This window comes from Mesoplodon mirus (genome assembly GCF_964341445.2).
Source record: "Mesoplodon mirus genome assembly, chromosome: X".
In the NCBI taxonomy this organism is placed as follows: Eukaryota; Metazoa; Chordata; class Mammalia; order Artiodactyla; family Ziphiidae; genus Mesoplodon; species Mesoplodon mirus.
Window position 1 is genome coordinate 17415615 of NC_138981.1, and position 16524 is coordinate 17432138.

Below are 16524 nucleotides of genomic sequence, written 5' to 3' on the forward strand. Positions count from 1 at the left end.
CCATGGGCTGCCTCCAGAGAGGAGGACAAGAAAAAGATGAAAATGTATATTCTTTGATATGAATATATACTTATTTAAAAATATATTTTAGGGAATTCCCTGGCAGTGTAGTGGTTAGGACTCCGCGCTTTCACTGCCGAGGGCTCGGGTTCGATCCCTGGTCAGGGAACTAAGATCCCACAAGCTGCATGGTGCGTCCAAAAATAAAATAAAAAATAAAAATATATTTTAGATGTTTAAATTATGTTGTAAAAAATGTTTTTGATTAGTAAGTGAAAAGTGCAGTATACAAAACTATGTGTGTAATATAAGCCAGATTTTATAAAAGAAAAAATATATACGTGATATTTTTTAAAGGGCTGGGAGGGCGTATTCCCAGAGGACAACAGTGGTAAGGTTATGGGTGATTTAGATAGTCCTTTAAAAAATTTTTTTTTGGACTAAACTGTGTTTGCTAGATATTCTGCAATGACCATGCATTTCTTTTATAAGGAAAAGAAATATGGTTTTTATTACAATTTAAATTTGACTTTGTGATGTTCTTTCCAATCCTAACTTTATTTCCTAAGAATTTACTGAAGTTGGACCCAGCTGACAGATACTTGACAGAACAGTGTTTGAATCACCCTACATTCCAAACCCAGAGACTTTTGGATCGCTCCCCTTCAAGGTCAGCAAAAAGAAAACCTTACCACGTGGAAAGCAGCACTTTGTCTAATAGGTAAATATTCCCTTTTAAGGAAATACAGATGCAGTATTGGTCTTACAAGTAGGTGGAGGAGGTGGCTGCTTAAATGATGCAATTAGAGAAAAGAAGGAAAGCCCTCCTTATTCAAAAATATCTTTCTTATACTTATTGCATGATTCAGAACCATAATTAAAGAGTTGTGTGGGTCATAAAGACTTAATTATCTTTTACAAGATTTTCCAAGGGAAACCTATGCATTCCCTGGGAAAGGTAGCATGGGTTAGCAACTAAGGGGGTTTCTGGCCTCATGAGCTAGAAGATCCTGTGTACATGGGACCCAGGGGTGATTCCCGGAGGAAGAAGGATGGGTGAGGGCAAAGGGATTCCTGAAGGGAGCGGAGGATGCCAAACACAGGTGGGTGGGAAGGCACCTAGGACAACCTTTGCAACTGAACCAAGTAGTTTTGGCTCCATAGCAGGGACTTGTGTTTTTGTTGCTCTTGTCTTTTAATCATTGAGTTGAGAAATTAGTTTTTCATAAGAATAAGAATATAGAAATAGTAAAGTTAGTTTGGTGTAGATAGTGATTAAAATTGATGCTTTCTAATGTAATTTTCAGCATAATCTTTAAAAAAACATCTATTTCCTGGGGTGGGGGAGCAAGGAGGGGCACAAGGAGTTGGACACTGCAATCAGGTTATCTCCCCAAAAGTGACATTCCTTAATTCTGTTGGCTGCATTTTCAGGGGCAGGTCCTTCCTCTCCTTGTCCTCCTTCCTCTTCCAAGAAGCTGGTCTTGTCATCTAGCATTGCTTAAATTATGGAAGATAGGAAATAGTTCCTCTTATCTACTATTAGAAGAGAAGTAGAAAACAATAATTCTTAATATGAAGCTTTTCTTATATAAGTTTTTTCCCATGTCCCCCCTTTCTCTCCACATAGAACAATTATTTTTAACCAATTGGAATTGTGAAAGCTTAAGACCTGGTACTTTTTAGATCTGTGAGTGCATCTATAAATAAGCAATAACCATTTACCCTGTATTTTCTCTGCTTAACTGCGATGGTGTGATTGTGTTTTATAGCTGTTCTCTATTTAAAATGAGTGGTTTGGTCATTGTTTCCCTCACATCTTATAAAACATTCTTACCTGTTTGTTTTCAAGGAGGCCTGGGAGCAGATTCAAATTCTATTTCACCAAGTTTGTGTTCACTTTGTTGTCAGTTTCCATGAGATCGGTGCACTAAGGCAAGGACCAGTATTCATCTTTCAGTTGCTCCTTTGAGTTTAGGAGGTTCACATTATGCCTGTGTCTTATCTGGGGTCACTCTCAGTTCAGGTGCTTTTGTCTCCCTTCTACCTTGATTGTCACTTGACTCCTCTAGTTTACATTTGCAAAGAAAAAGGATCTCGATAGAAAGTTCGGTAGACTGATGATAAATTTTTGATTTGTGCTGTAGTGATTGGTGGTATAACCATACCATAAAAGGAGGCCTGTGTATTCATCCTGTAATGACTCACTTGGGAGAAATCCCCATGGGGATCCATGGCTCTCCTTGGGAACCCTCTTCAGGGATCTGTCAAGGAGGATGTGTGTGGCCATGAGGATACGGTTCATATAGGTTTTTGAGGAGTCCTACAAAATCCCCTTTTGAAGCAGATGAGAATAAAAATTATAAGTAAATAAAAATCTCTGGAAGAATTTGTTTTCAGGTCTTGACACTATATTAAATATATTAAAGAAACAGTCCTAACTGGTTTCTCTAGGAAAGAAACCATTAGCCCAGTTTACACATTTCTGGAAATATTTCTGCTCCACGCTTGCCTATGGTCCATATTTCCTCCATGGAAGCTCTTGTTGGGGACACTAATTCCGCACAAACCATGGCTCCGTTGGATTTCCTAGCACCATTATAGAGATGTTCAGGGCACCATATCGTGTTGGTGCCCTGCCTTGTCACTGAGACACACCAGTATCCTCATACACATATCCTCACACACCCTGTCCTCTGTCTTCCACGTTCATGTCTCTGTAGGAGAGACAGTGGACTCTGCATTACCTAGCCCTTGCCTAAGTCTCCTTCAGACTCTCCTGAGGTTCTGCTCACCTTGGACATGGTGGGATGGTGCTTCATCCTGCCACACACTGCCCTCTCAGCAGTCCTGCTTCGCCAGTGTAGTTTTGCGTCTTTGATGTTCGGTTTGAAAAGTTATTTTAACTAGAAATTAACCATCTATCTATCCATCCTGCCAACCATTTAAGAAGGGTTTATATATAAAATCCTCTTAAGTGGTTGGCAGTTTAACACAGATTCCTTACAGTTGTGTGTCAAAGAGATATATGGAATTTCCAAAGCAGTTTTTTATTGTGCTTTGGCAGAGCTCCAATTTGAAGACAATATGATGACCTTTCTATGTAGGAGTTGTGTGCAGAGCTCAGTGGCTTCAGATTAATAAATACCAAGACAGAAACTTTCAGAATAGCGGTTTAGGCACTTTGTACATTTATGGGAAACCTAACTCTGTGACAGATGTTTCCACCTTACCTTTATAGCCTCTTTTTTCACATTAGAAATTATATCTTATGTTACTATGAATATGTTCTTCCTAACATACATAGGTTTGTGCTCCACATTGAGAGCAGTGTTTCCTAGAGTTTCAAAAGCTCTATCAGCTATCTTCACTCTTCTCTACCCTTTTCTGGATGTCCTCTTTGGAGCTTTGGACATTTCACAACATCTGCATGAGTTATCTCTGCGATTACCCTCTCTAGGCCTGAAGGAGAAAGAGGAAGAAATAGGGTTGTGCGAGTCCAGGGGAGCCAGGCAGGGGAAACCACCCTGTGGGAGCTGTAATCTAGAGGCACAGCTATGATCTGAGTCAGGGAGCCACTGCCGGGGGAGACAGCCCCCAGCCCCTTGCACTGCTAAGCCCAACTGGGAGTTAGGTGACAAGGGAGGCTGGGTGACACTCTGCAGTGTTGGGTTCCCCAGACCCAGGATGGGGCAGAGAGGAATAGACAATGGATTGGGGGTTGGGCCCGTGGGAAATAACCAACACACTTAGTCAGATCTATTTATGGGTGAGACTGTCTATCATCATTTGGGGTTTTTGAGAAGTTGCTGAGACATTTTAGTTACCAGGATGTAAGTTGACAAACAACTCTAATGGTTTAAAACCTGACATGAGGACTGTGCTCTATAGATCTGGAGATAGGCTCTGTTAACATCATTTAACAGAAGGTGAAACTTTCCTTTCTTTGTAATTTCTTTCTGGGTCTGGGGTCTGCCATTTAGTTAGCTCATATTTTTCTTTTTTCAACAAAATTCACATTTTATTTAGGTTGAAATAAACTATACAAAACTGATTTTCTTCACCCAAAATAACAGTAATATCTTCTGTATTATTCCTAGGTAAACCATAAAACACTTTTTTTTTTTTTTTTTTTTTTTTGTGGTACGCGGGCCTCTCACTGTTGTGGCGTCTCCCGTTGCGGAGCACAGGCTCTGGATGCGCAGGCTCAGCGGCCATGGCTCACGGGCCCAGCTGCTCCGCGGCATGTGGGATCTTCCCAGACCGGGGCACGAACCCGTGTCCCCTGCATCAGCAGGCGGACTCTCAACCACTGCGCCACCAGGGAAGCCCAAAACACTTATTTTTGTAGGTTTTCTAGGTTTTGCTTGTAAATCAAGATGAGGCAGTAGATACGGTCATGGAAAAAGACAGAAGAAAACAGACAAACCAGTTGTCAGTATCCATGGCCTCTGATCCTGTCAGTTAGCTCACATTTAAGTGACCTTATTTAATGTTGCAATTTTTGTGACCCAATTGGGAGAGATATTAGTAAGTGTGTTTTGGAGATGAGGCCTTCCACACTATTACAGGCATGCTTGATATCAGATACTTTTTAACACTCCTCTGCAAGGTAGGAGGAAAGGATGAGGGCCCTTACCTTTGATGCCTGAACGAGTGGATTCTCATAGAGAAAATAGGAAGGCATAGCTTCACAGATTACCACTCTACAGGGGACAAAAATGTGACTTTTCCTCTAATTAGTGTGCAATGGGAGCAAAACTCTCCCAGATCAAACCGTCTTTAGCAATAGCAATATATGCAGCAAATTTTTTGGAATGCCTAGTTAAAAGGGAATTGTGTAAGTTATTGTTCATTTAAAAGCATTCTTACCTATCTCAAACCACAATTTGGTCCTTTAAATAGTTACAGTAGAACAAACTGACCTTGCTGCGATGTCAGCTTCAGCTTTCAAATAGAGGACAGGGTTTTCCTCAGGATTTATATTTTGTATTTTAAACCAAGTAGGAAATGAAGCTTTCAGTCCTAAAGATTTCAGTCCAGATGAAGCCTCAGCCCATTTGGAATAATGAAGTGTGAAATGAAAAAGAGAATAAATTGTGTCTTTTGGAGAGAAATTATCTGTTTAGATCCCTGTGATCCAGCTAGAGACATGCTCCTGTTGAGTGTACAGGAGGTATCTGACACTGACATGCCCCGAGTATTGCTGCTTCTCTAATACATAAACGTTGATCATCATGTTTTCCAACAAACCTCACTAGGCAGTTCACACTTCTTTTCAGAGTATCATTTTCTTTTCTTGAGTACCTTGGTAGAATTCTCATTTGTTGATTATACAGGCTAAAGACAAAAGAGACATTGGTGCTTGTGTGTATGTGCTGTGAGTGTGATCTCTGAGGCAGGCTGTGAGTTTTACGAATAAAAACGAAGTTCAAGGAACACAGTGATCTGCAAGTCTAAATGTCTCCTTCTGATGTTCAAGCAGACAAAGAGTTATAAAGAGTTTGCCTATAGCTCAGCCCTCTTCTTCTTTGCAATCTTTCTATAGCACACACGCATGTGAGCACCAACATAGCAAAAGCATGTTTGCCCAGATTATCAGTTAGAAGCTGTGTTGGCAGTAAGTTAGCTGAGCATTTAAGAATGCCAAAGCATTTCATCAGGACCAGTGCTTTGTGGCAGAGTGACTTGATCTAAGCACCTTACTTCTTATTGATAGATTACGTGTTATTTATAGTCACATGTTTGAGAGAGTTACTGTTTTTAGTATTTGCAGTGTTTTAGGTGTTTGTTCTTTTTTGTTTTAATGATACTTTTTGTGCCTCTGCTCTTGAGGGAAACTGATATACTTCTTTCGTTTTTGACATAGAAACCAAGCCAGCAAAAGTGCGGCTTTGCAGTCTCATCACAGATCTAACAGCAAGGACATCCAGAACCTAGGTGTGGGTCTGCCCCGGGCTGACGAAGGTCTTCCTGCCAATGAAAGCTTCCTGAACGGAAACCTTGCTGGAGCTACTCTTAGTCCCATGCACACCAAAACCTACCAAGCGGGCAGCCAGCCTGGGTCTACCAGCAAAGATCTGACCAACAACAACATACCACACCTTCTCAGCCCAAAAGAAGCCAAATCAAAGACAGAGTTTGATTTTAATATTGACCCAAAGCCTTCGGAAGGCCCGGGCACGAAGTACCTCAAATCAAGCAGCAGATCTCAGCAGAACCGGCACTCATTTATGGAAAGTTCTCAGAGCAAAGCCGGGACGCTGCAGCCCAGTGAAAAGCAGAGTCGGCATAGCTACATCGACACCATTCCCCAGTCCTCTAGGAGTCCTTCCTATAGGACCAAGGCCAAAAGCCATGGGGCACTGAGTGACTCCAAGTCTGTGAGCAACCTTTCTGAAGCCAGGGCCCAGATCGCAGAGTCCAGTACCAGTAGGTACTTCCCATCCAGCTGTTTGGACTTGAACTCTCCCACCAGCCCAACCCTCACCAGGCACAGCGACACGAGAACTTTGCTCAGCCCTTCGGGGAGAAATAACCGAAGTGAGGGCACTCTTGACTCACGCCGAACCACAACCAGGCATTCTAAGACGATGGAGGAGTTGAAGCTGCCCGAACACATGGACAGCAGCCATTCACATTCGCTGTCTGCGCCTCATGAATCCTTTTCGTATGGGCTTGGCTACACCAGCCCCTTCTCCTCCCAGCAGCGTCCACACAGGCATTCCATGTACGTGACCCGGGACAAAGTGAGAGCCAAAGGCTTGGACGGAAGCCTGAGCGTAGGGCAAGGGATGGCGGCCAGAGCCAACAGCCTGCAGCTCTTATCACCTCAGGTACAACTTAGGACCTTGACCAGATCTGTCGGCTCATCATGGAAAGGTGGTGCGGGGATGTGATGGGGTCAGTGTGCAGTTGTCCCTACTGCAAGAGGTCATACTTTCTTGATAGGACACATTTAAGGAAGCAATATTTGAAGGACTAATCTGTTAAAAATTTTTTTTTTAGTTACTTAAGCTAATTGTTGAGTACTCAATGCAGAAAGCTGATTTTTCAAAATCTGTTTTCCTTTCTTAAATGTTCCTTTCTGGCATATTTTGTTCATATTTTGTACTGTTTTTTTTTTCATTTATTTTTTGTTGAAGTATAGTTGAATTGCAATGTGTTAATTATTGCTGTACAGCAAAGTGTCTCAGTTATACATATATATACATTCTTTTTCATATTCTTTTCCATTATGGTTTATCACAGGATATTGAATATAGTTCCCTGTGCTGTACAGTAGGGCCTTGTTGTTTATCCATCCTGTATATACCAGTTTGCATCTGCTAATCCCAAACTCCCAATCCAACCCTCTCTCACCTCCCTCCCCCTTGGCAACCACCAGTCTGTCCTCTACGTCCCTGATTTTGTTTCTGTTTCATAGATAAGTTCATTTGTGTCATATTTTAGATTCCACATGTAAGTGATATCATATGGTATTTGTGTTTCTCCTTCTGACTTACTTCACTTTATATGATACTCTCTGGTTGCATCCATGTTGCTGCAGATGGCATTATTTCATTCTTTTTATGGCTGAGTAGTATTCCATTGTATATATGTACCACATCTTTATCCATTCATCTGTCGATAGACATTTAGGTTGTTTCCATGTCTTGGCTATTGTGAATAGTGCTGCTGTGAACATAGGGGTGCATGTATCTTTTTGAATTATAGTTTTGTCCAGATATATGCCCAGGAGTGGGATTGCTGGATCATATGGTAATTCTATTTTTAGTTTTCTGAGGAACCTCCATACTGTTTTCCACAGTGGCTGCTCCAACTTACATTTCCAGTAACAGTGTAGGAGGGTTCCCTTTTCTCCATACCCTCTCCAGCATTTGTTATTTGTAGACTTTTTATTGATAGCCATTCTGACCGGCATGAGGTGGTACCTAATTGTAGTTTTGATTTGCATTAGAGAATCCTAGTTTGATTTATTACAGAATTCATCAGCTATATGAGTTAGTTTTTAATTTTCTCAAAATTCAGTGTGAATTCATGGGGATTTTCTCTAATCTCTCCAAACCACATTTGCTTAACTCAAACCCTTTTGCTAATACCTTACTCGATATCTTAACTGAATTGAAAAGTTTTAAATTTATCCAGAACTATAGGTAAATATAACTTCAGGCCAGGATAAATGCTAATTTTCAGTCTTTTGGGTTGTTTTTAAATCTCAAGGCAATGTTTTTAGCATAACGCTGCCTCTATCTTACTGATCTTCAGACTCTAGAACTGACACTAACCTGTTTAAAAGAAGCAGCATTCTTGTAACAGAACACATATTTTTAAAATTATATTTTCGTGATATGAAACATTCACCTGCATCAAAGAAATGAAGGTGGAGAAAAACCAGTGTTAGAAGAAGAAAAGAGTGTCATATAGGAAAAGTACTTTCCTTTTAGAGGATACAAAAATTGGTTCATCAGCGTGTGTCAGAGCTCCAGAAAATAAGATGGACTATGCAGTGGGAAGCTTAGCAAGATGAGTGCTGGGGAGGGGGAGACTGTCAATAACTGAGCAGTTGGTGTAGCAAAGCAGCTAAGATCTTGAGCTGGAATGCCCGGCAGCCAGTCCTGCAGTGTGCTTCAAACTCTGTAAATTTGGGAAAGTGATATAATCTTTCTGTGCCTTGATTCCTCATCTGAGTGTTGTTGTGAGGATTAAACATGGTGTATAAAGCACTGTGTGCCCTGTGCCGGGCACAGAGTAAATGTCTTAGTTGTTGCCACTGCTTCTGGGATGATGGGGGCTGTTCTTTAGGCACTGAATACCTTCTCTATGCTGGGTATTCTTGGGCACTCAAAAGAGTCTGAGACAGGGTTCTTGCTCTTGAGAAATTTATCTTCTCTCAAGGAAGATTAAATTATATATGATAAAAATGAAATAATTAAGAACCACATTTCTGTGGCACTGGCTATAAACGGTACTTGAGGACAGGGAGAGGTCATTGTGAGCAGGAGCAATCAGAAGTGGCTTTAGGAGCAACTGAAGGCCTTGCTTAGAGCTCAGATGTGGAGAGAGGTTTTGTGGCTAAAGGATGAAGACGTATTCAGGCATTTACTGAGCTAGACACAATGATAGGCTCTGATGAAAAAGATGTGGTCCCCGTCCTCTTAGAATGTATGGGCTGGAGGTGGTGGGATGACACTTGCCAGTAGATAGGTAGTAATAATACTGTAAGGCTGCATGCCCACACTGTGCTAGAGCTGTGTGCACCGCAGGGGCAGAGGGGAACAGGGACAGAGGGGAGTGGCACAGTCCCAGCAGGGGGTTGTAGGAGGCCCCCAGGGGGCAGGGGTGGAATCTGAGCAGAAACTTCTGAGATGTTGGGGGTTTCACCAGTGGAAGAAAGTAGAGTGGACATCAGGAAAGAGGCTCGAGGGAGGGCCAAAAAGGATATCTGGAAGTTAAGGAGGATAATTGAGACATTAAGTAGCTTGGTGGGTTGTGGGATTGCAACTTGGGCCACGTGGCTTGAGTGAAAAAATGCAAGATTTAGAGTGACTTTTGCAATAATCCAAGCATGGGGTGAGGAGAAATATGTTCTGGACTAAGTCAGTGCCAGTGGGAAGACAGAGAAAGAGTGGGTCTAAAGACTCCTCAGAAGTAGAAACGGGACTTGTGAATTGAAGGATTGAATATAGAAAAAAGGAAGCCTTCAAGGTTTCTCTTCTTGGAGCTCCTTTTCAGAGTAGAAGAGAGGACTTGAAGTCACCTCATTCAACCCCTCCATTGCACAGATGAGCATGCTGAGGCTCTGAGAGGTTGGGTGGATTGCCCAAGTTTACCCAACTAGTTCAGGGTGGAGCTGGGATCTTGAGGTAATGTCCAGGTCCGTAGGCCAGAGCTTTTTGCATCATGTCATGCTGACATACTGAGGTTGAAGAGTGACCCTGGGCCCCTATGCAGAGACGTTCTCCATGAGGTTGGAGAGACTGTCTGGGGCCCAGGTGAGAGGAGGGGTAGGAGATGTCATGATTGGAGTCAGAGCAGTCGACGGAGGAGCCCCTCTAGAGAGAAGGGATCATTTAGGGCCTAGAAAGATCTCTAGAGTCTGGCAGCTACACATAAATGTTACATGGAGGTCAAAGCCAGTAAAGTGTGTTAGCATTAAGCATAGTGTAAATAGAGAAGAAGTTAAAAAAAGAACAACTATACCTTGGAAAATGGACAAATGGACTGGCTCTCTGAGAGTGCTAGAGAAAAGGCTTCATGAACATGGTGGAAATAAGCTAATTATAAAACAATAACTGTCGGCTAAACACAGATCCAACTGTTACTGAATTTTAAGTCCAGTTCAGGAAATGCAGTGCCAAAGCTGCAAGAAAGTACAAGTTTAAAGGCACAAAGATGGCATATGGCTTGAAAAGTAACTGAAGCTGTGAATAATGATGGGAATCACTCTCTTGCAAAGTACTGTAGGCACCTTCAAGAGCAAGGGGACTGGACTGGCTCTGTCGCTTAGAGTTTATGTTAGATGTAGAGGTCTTTGTAAACAATGCAGGTGATAAAATTCAAATGAGATCTTGTCACAAAGTAGAAAGAAGAAAGGCTACATTGGGTAATTTCCTGCCCAGAATCCTTTCATAGTACATTTGGGGAGTGAGGGGAAGAAAGAGAAAACCATATTTTAAATTTCAAATAAACTGTTTTTGACACACCATGTAAGGCTCAAAATAATACTCTTTCTGTGCATAATATACAGATATGCAATTCAGCTAACTCCTCTGAATGGCTTGCTAATTTTATTCCTTAATCTTTTTTTTTCTGAGGGTAGAAAATGCTACTTTTCCCCTCAATGAACACGACTGTGGACCAAGGCTGCTTTTAGCTTGTGACTCACTTCCTTGAGAGAAATAGGTAGTGTCTCGGAGATGAGTGCTGTCGTGATTATTAAGAAAATGCATGAAGTATAATTACTGTTATCCTAGAGAAGATTAAGAAGAGAACTTAAGTACAAAAACTACAGTAGTTAGGGAATTTTTAAGACAGAAATTATTAAGGGTACTGATTCAATTCCTTGATATATCCAAAGAACGTTTGTTTTCATCTTAATCTGCCTTGTAAGTCCTTCATGAAAAATAATTTTGCATATGTAGTTCTTTTTTGAGAACTCAGCCTAAAATCTGCTAGAGAAATTTTGGATTAACTAACAGAATCTCTAACTCTATTCTAATTGAGTGCTGCTCAGACCATGACTTTCTAGATATTAGGAAGATGATTTTCTTTATTTTTAATAATTAATTGAACTATTTTCAGAGTAATTCATTCCCTGCTTGCATTAACTTTAATGAGAATTTCACTTTCCATCTGTGTGACATTTGTTTGACTTATTTTACATTCATCAGATGATTCACTCTTTTATAGGACAATTTGTATTTTAACCAATTCACATTTTTGATTTTAGCCAGTTAAGGTACTGGTTATACCAAATAAAACCCATGGCGATTTAGGTGATTTTCATCCCTAGGAACAGGACACTCTTATAAATCCTTTGAAATTTGACTTCCAGCCCGGAGAGCAACTGCCTCCAGAGATGACTGTGGCGCGATCTTCCGTTAAGGAGTCCTCCAGAGAAGGCACCTCTTCATTCCATGCACGGCAGAAGTCTGAGGTCTGAATTTTCTAGAGCTGCTACCTTTTACAATAGAACATGTCTGTAAAGATTGGTCACTCAACATCATTACAGTCTATCTTTTAAGATTTATTTGTACCCCATCTCCCACAGATAATTCGAACTGACTTATAAAGTAAGCAGTTTTCCTCATGCCATAATTCTGAGTTTCCTCTTAAATAGATCCCGGAGTAAATTATAGATCAATTAGGCACTGTTCTACGTTCACAGGCTACCTCATTATCTCTCTGTTGTTTACTTTTTATAAACCTATTTTTTATCTCAGGGTGGAGCGTATCATGACCCCCACTCTGATGATGGCACTGTCCCCAAAGAAAACAGACACCTGTACAATGATCCTGTTCCGAGGAGAGTTGGCAGCTTCTACCGAGGTAAACCCAGCTCCTAGCACCCATCAGGGTCCTCTCTTCTCTCCCCCTCACTACACATCCAGGCTGCACTCTCCCCTACATTTCACTGCCCTGACTTCCGGTAAGTGTCATTCTTACCTGCACTACTGCCTTCCACCACGTCTCCCTGCCTTGGTTCCCTCTGTCTTAGTTCAGACCCTTGTGGCTTCTGACTTGGGTGCTTTGAGTAGCCTCCCAACTGCTCTCCCTGTCTCTAAGGTCACCATCAAAACGGTCCCTGGAGTGATCCTTCTGAAGCTGTGTTCTGACCACACCACTCATTCATTCGATTAAGTCATAACATATATATTTTAAAATTTATTTATTTTTGGCTGCCTCAGGTCTTAGTTGTGGCACGTGGGATCTTTCTTTGCGGCAGGCAGGCTCTTCACTGCGGCATGGGGGCTTCTCTCTAGTTGTTGCGTGCAGGCTCCAGAGTGCGTGGACTCTGTAGTTGCAGTGCGCAGGCTTAGTTGCCCTGCGGCATGTGGGATCTTAGCTCTCCGACCAGGAATCGAACCTGCGTCCCCTGCATTGGAAGGCGGATTCTTAACCACTGGACCAACAGGGAAGTCCCAAGTCATAAAATATTTATTGATGTCACTTGTATGTCTGACACTTCTAATTTAGAACGTCAGTGAACAAGACAGCCAAAGGTCTCCACCCTTACAGAGCTCACATTCTCATGAGGAGAGAGCAACACTAAATGTAATAATTACATAGAGCAGTAAAAGATAATAAATGCTACAGGGAAAAAAAATATAGCAGGGCAATCCGTTGCCTCCACCCCAGTCCCAGTCCTCTATCTCTCATCTGCTGAGAGTCCTCTGGCGACTTCCCATTGGCATCAGGACAAAATCTGAGTTCCCTAAGATGGCATTCTAGACTCTGTGCCCTGGCCCTTGCTATCCTCTCCAGCTCCTCCTCCTCCACTCTGGTGCCCAGCCTGTGGGACTCACACAGGCCATGCCCTCCTCTGACCTGAATGCAGTGCTCCCCCTGCTTGGACAACTTGTTTCTGTCCCTTTTGAGATTCTGCTTTGAGGTCCTCTGCAGTGTGATGGCTTCCCTGCCCACCTAGGTGAAATGAAGTGTTTCCTCTTTTGTTCCGCCCATGGCCCTCTGTCTCTAACATGACACACACCACATGGTACTGATTCTTTGTTTGCATTTCTCTCTCACAAGGTTACAAGGCCCTTTACCTTTTCCTCTTTTACCCTCATTGACTAGCACACTGCCTGGCAATTTCATAAATATTTGTTGATTGGATGAAAGAAAATCTTCAAGTGTACTTGCATGACCTTAAAAATGTGCTTTGATGTTTGACAACTATAATAGATGTTTCAGTGGCTGAATGGATTTAGGAGAGGTTGCGAGAGAAAGGTATCACCTTGAAGGAGCTATGTAGTAATAGAGTGGGAGCCCCCAGGAATCCTCAGCCCCTAGTGGTGAGACCGGCAGTAAGCCCACTCAGTAAGCCTCCTGAGTCCGTGAGGCTCAGCTTCTCAAAGCCTCCTTCAAGGGTCACCACGACCTTCTACAGCTGCCACATCCACATTGCCCCGCTTCTCGTTATTCTGTTGATCTGGGAGGACAGCTGGAGAGGGCAGGAACTGGGGGGTAACACGGACAGCTGCTTGGTCATTTTAACTAGGAACCTGAGCTAAATAAATGCATACAAGTGTTATGTAGGATCTACTGTATATTGAATTAGGCTACTCTGTTCCCTCCTAGCCCAACCTTTGAGAAAAGTATAAGGCATTGAATATGCCTTTTGATGCATTTATTATTCTTTTTTCTGATGCCATGGTTACTTTAGAACCTTATGGGACTAAAATTTTACTTCAGATTAAAGTTAATTAAACTTGGGACTTCCCTGGTGGTGCAGTGGTTAAGAATCTGCCTGCCAATGCAAGGGACACGGGTTTGAGCCCTGATCCACGAAGATCCCATATGCCGCAGAGCAACTAATCCCATGCACCACAACTACTGAGCCTGCGCTCTAGAGCCCGCAAGCCACAACTACTGAGCCCGTGCACCACAACAACTGAAGCCCGCGCGCTCTAGGGCCTGCGTGCCGCAGCCACTGAGCCCACATGCTGCAACTACTGAAGCCCGCGTGCCTAGAGCCCATGCTCCACAACAAGAAAAGCCACCCAATGAGAAGCCTGCGCACCACAACAAAGAGTAGCCCCCATTCACCACAATAGAGAAAGCCCGCATGCAGCAACGAAGACCCAACACAGCCAAAAATAAATTTAAAAATTTTTTTTAAGTTAATTAAACAAAATATTGTAGTGTACATATAAGCAAGTATTTTCTACTCTCACTGTAAGTTTTACTTCCAAAGTGGATCATACACGTGTTACTTCTATAGATGTCTGGAGAGTATACTTTAATATTAAAATGTTAACTAAGTTTTCAATTTATTAATTAGTCCTTGACCTCTAGAAACACAGTTTTATTTTGATTGCAAGTGAATTAACTTGGTTACTATCAGCAAGGCCCCTCATAATCGACTTAACTGTTTGGCAGGTAGAATATTTTTATTTTAGAAAGTCCAGAAATAGAAGGGAAAGATTTAGCTAGGTGAAACATTTAGAGACATCACTCATTTCAGTCATGCTACTAAATCTAACTGGATGAAGATTTAGTGGTATCATTGAAATGACAGATTTTTTAGTATATTTCCCATTTTCAGTCCTGCTGGCCAAGGGTCAAGTAATATGGTGTCATTTGTCTTTATATACAGCCTGTATATTCCTTTTGTGATGAAATTTGCAATATATTTTCATTTATGACCAAGCTTAGAAATTGATAGAAAAAGATAATACCCACCCACCCCCCAAAGAAAAGCAGAAAAGTATTGACTCACATACATTGTGGTTTGTCTTTTTGTTTATTCCTGGATTGAAAACTTAGAGAAAAATAGTATTTTTGTACAAATAACCAAATTTCTTTGGAATTGAGTTTTAAAAAATATAAAATTGATGCCACCTCCCAAGTGGCAAGGCTTAAACTGTAGTTTGTGTATTCCAGTACACATACTGTTAAGAATCACTTCACACTAAGAATAGATTTTACGTAGTTGGGTCTATGATGTAAGAACGCCTCAACTTAAAAGAATGTCAAAACAGGGAGCTGGGGATCATATTCATACTTTTAAATCTCCTACGATGTTCTCCAGTTTATCAGCTGACACATCAATTTATGCCTTGAATATATATTGTCTGGTGTTAACTGACCCTTGCAAGTTACCATCATAAGCAGTTGGGGGTGGGGGGAATTCTCCCTGGAATGCCTCCAGCCTCAGAAAATGTACGAGTTATATGAAGGGCAAATAAGGATTTTGACTTATCTTTTTGTTAGTTTATTTTGTTTGTGTGAGAGGAAGTGCAGTAGAACAACATGAGAACTGCTTTAACCAAAAGAGTATATCAGTGGCTTACTTTTTCTTTATTCAGTGCCATCTCCACGTCCAGATAATTCTTTCCATGAAAATAATGTGTCAACCAGAGTTTCTTCCCTACCATCAGAAAGCAGTTCTGGAACCAATCACTCAAAAAGACAACCAGCATTTGATCCATGGTGGGTATTTTAGCTTGTTTTTACTCTTCTTTTTTCTAATTGTAGATTTTAGATTTCATAGAAATTCTGGATAAAACTTTTTAGCATTCTTTCCCCTGCTAAGTCTTTCTTTCTAAAGAGAGATTGTTTAATAAGGGAAATGTGATTTGTCATTATTTGTAATAGTTTCTTTCATGTTCACCATTTATATTAAATACCATGTAAAAGAAAGAAAATATCCTGGGTCAGTACATACCTTATAAGTCTTCCATCGCCTTCTTCTGACATGATTGATGTCCTTTGCTGTCTTCTCCACTTGTTGCTGTTGAATCATGTAGGACACTTTGCTTAGCTCTATGTGTACACTGTCTCACTCAGTACTCACAATCAGCCTTTGAAGTAGGGGTGCCTCCCACTCTCCAGATGAGGAAACTGCAGCTTAGAAAAGGTAAGGAGCCTGCCTGGTGCTGAACAGCCAGAAACAGGGAGGAGGGAGCTGGGATCTAGACCTAGATGCATTCTGACTCCAAAGCTCATGTCCTGTACTTCTGTGCCACCTGACTTTCATTCAGGGTGAAAAGAGAGAAATAGGGGAACAACCCTTCATGCTACCACAAAAATGTACTGGTAGTCAGAGGATAAAATGATGTGGCAATTTTGCTTATCCTTTAATCTTTGTGTCATGTGTAATAAAAATTTAAGGAGAGAATTATAACATACATCAAGTCTCATTAGCAGATCTTGTCTTGGGGGTAGGACTATTTTTTTATTAATGTAGACTTTATATTCTCAACTGCCCAGAAAGACTTCCCAGAATCTAGATGTGAGGGGTGTTTATGTATTTCATACGGCTGCTGAGTTCTCCACCAAGAGAATAAAATGGTGCCT

The 16524-nt window shown here is 41.5% G+C and overlaps 1 protein-coding gene across 3 annotated transcripts in view; it reads left to right on the plus strand.

Annotated features, from left to right (window-relative positions):
* CDKL5 (cyclin dependent kinase like 5) overlaps positions 1–16524 on the plus strand; it is a 190398-nt gene that overhangs the window by 159418 nt on the left and 14456 nt on the right. For all 3 annotated transcript variants that reach the window (XM_082608915.1, XM_082608917.1, XM_082608916.1), the window contains 5 exons: positions 570–721; positions 5870–6836; positions 11558–11659; positions 11946–12051; positions 15534–15657. In XM_082608915.1, coding sequence (XP_082465041.1) covers positions 570–721; positions 5870–6836; positions 11558–11659; positions 11946–12051; positions 15534–15657 — 1451 coding nt within the window. The remainder of the gene's footprint in view (positions 1–569; positions 722–5869; positions 6837–11557; positions 11660–11945; positions 12052–15533; positions 15658–16524) is intronic.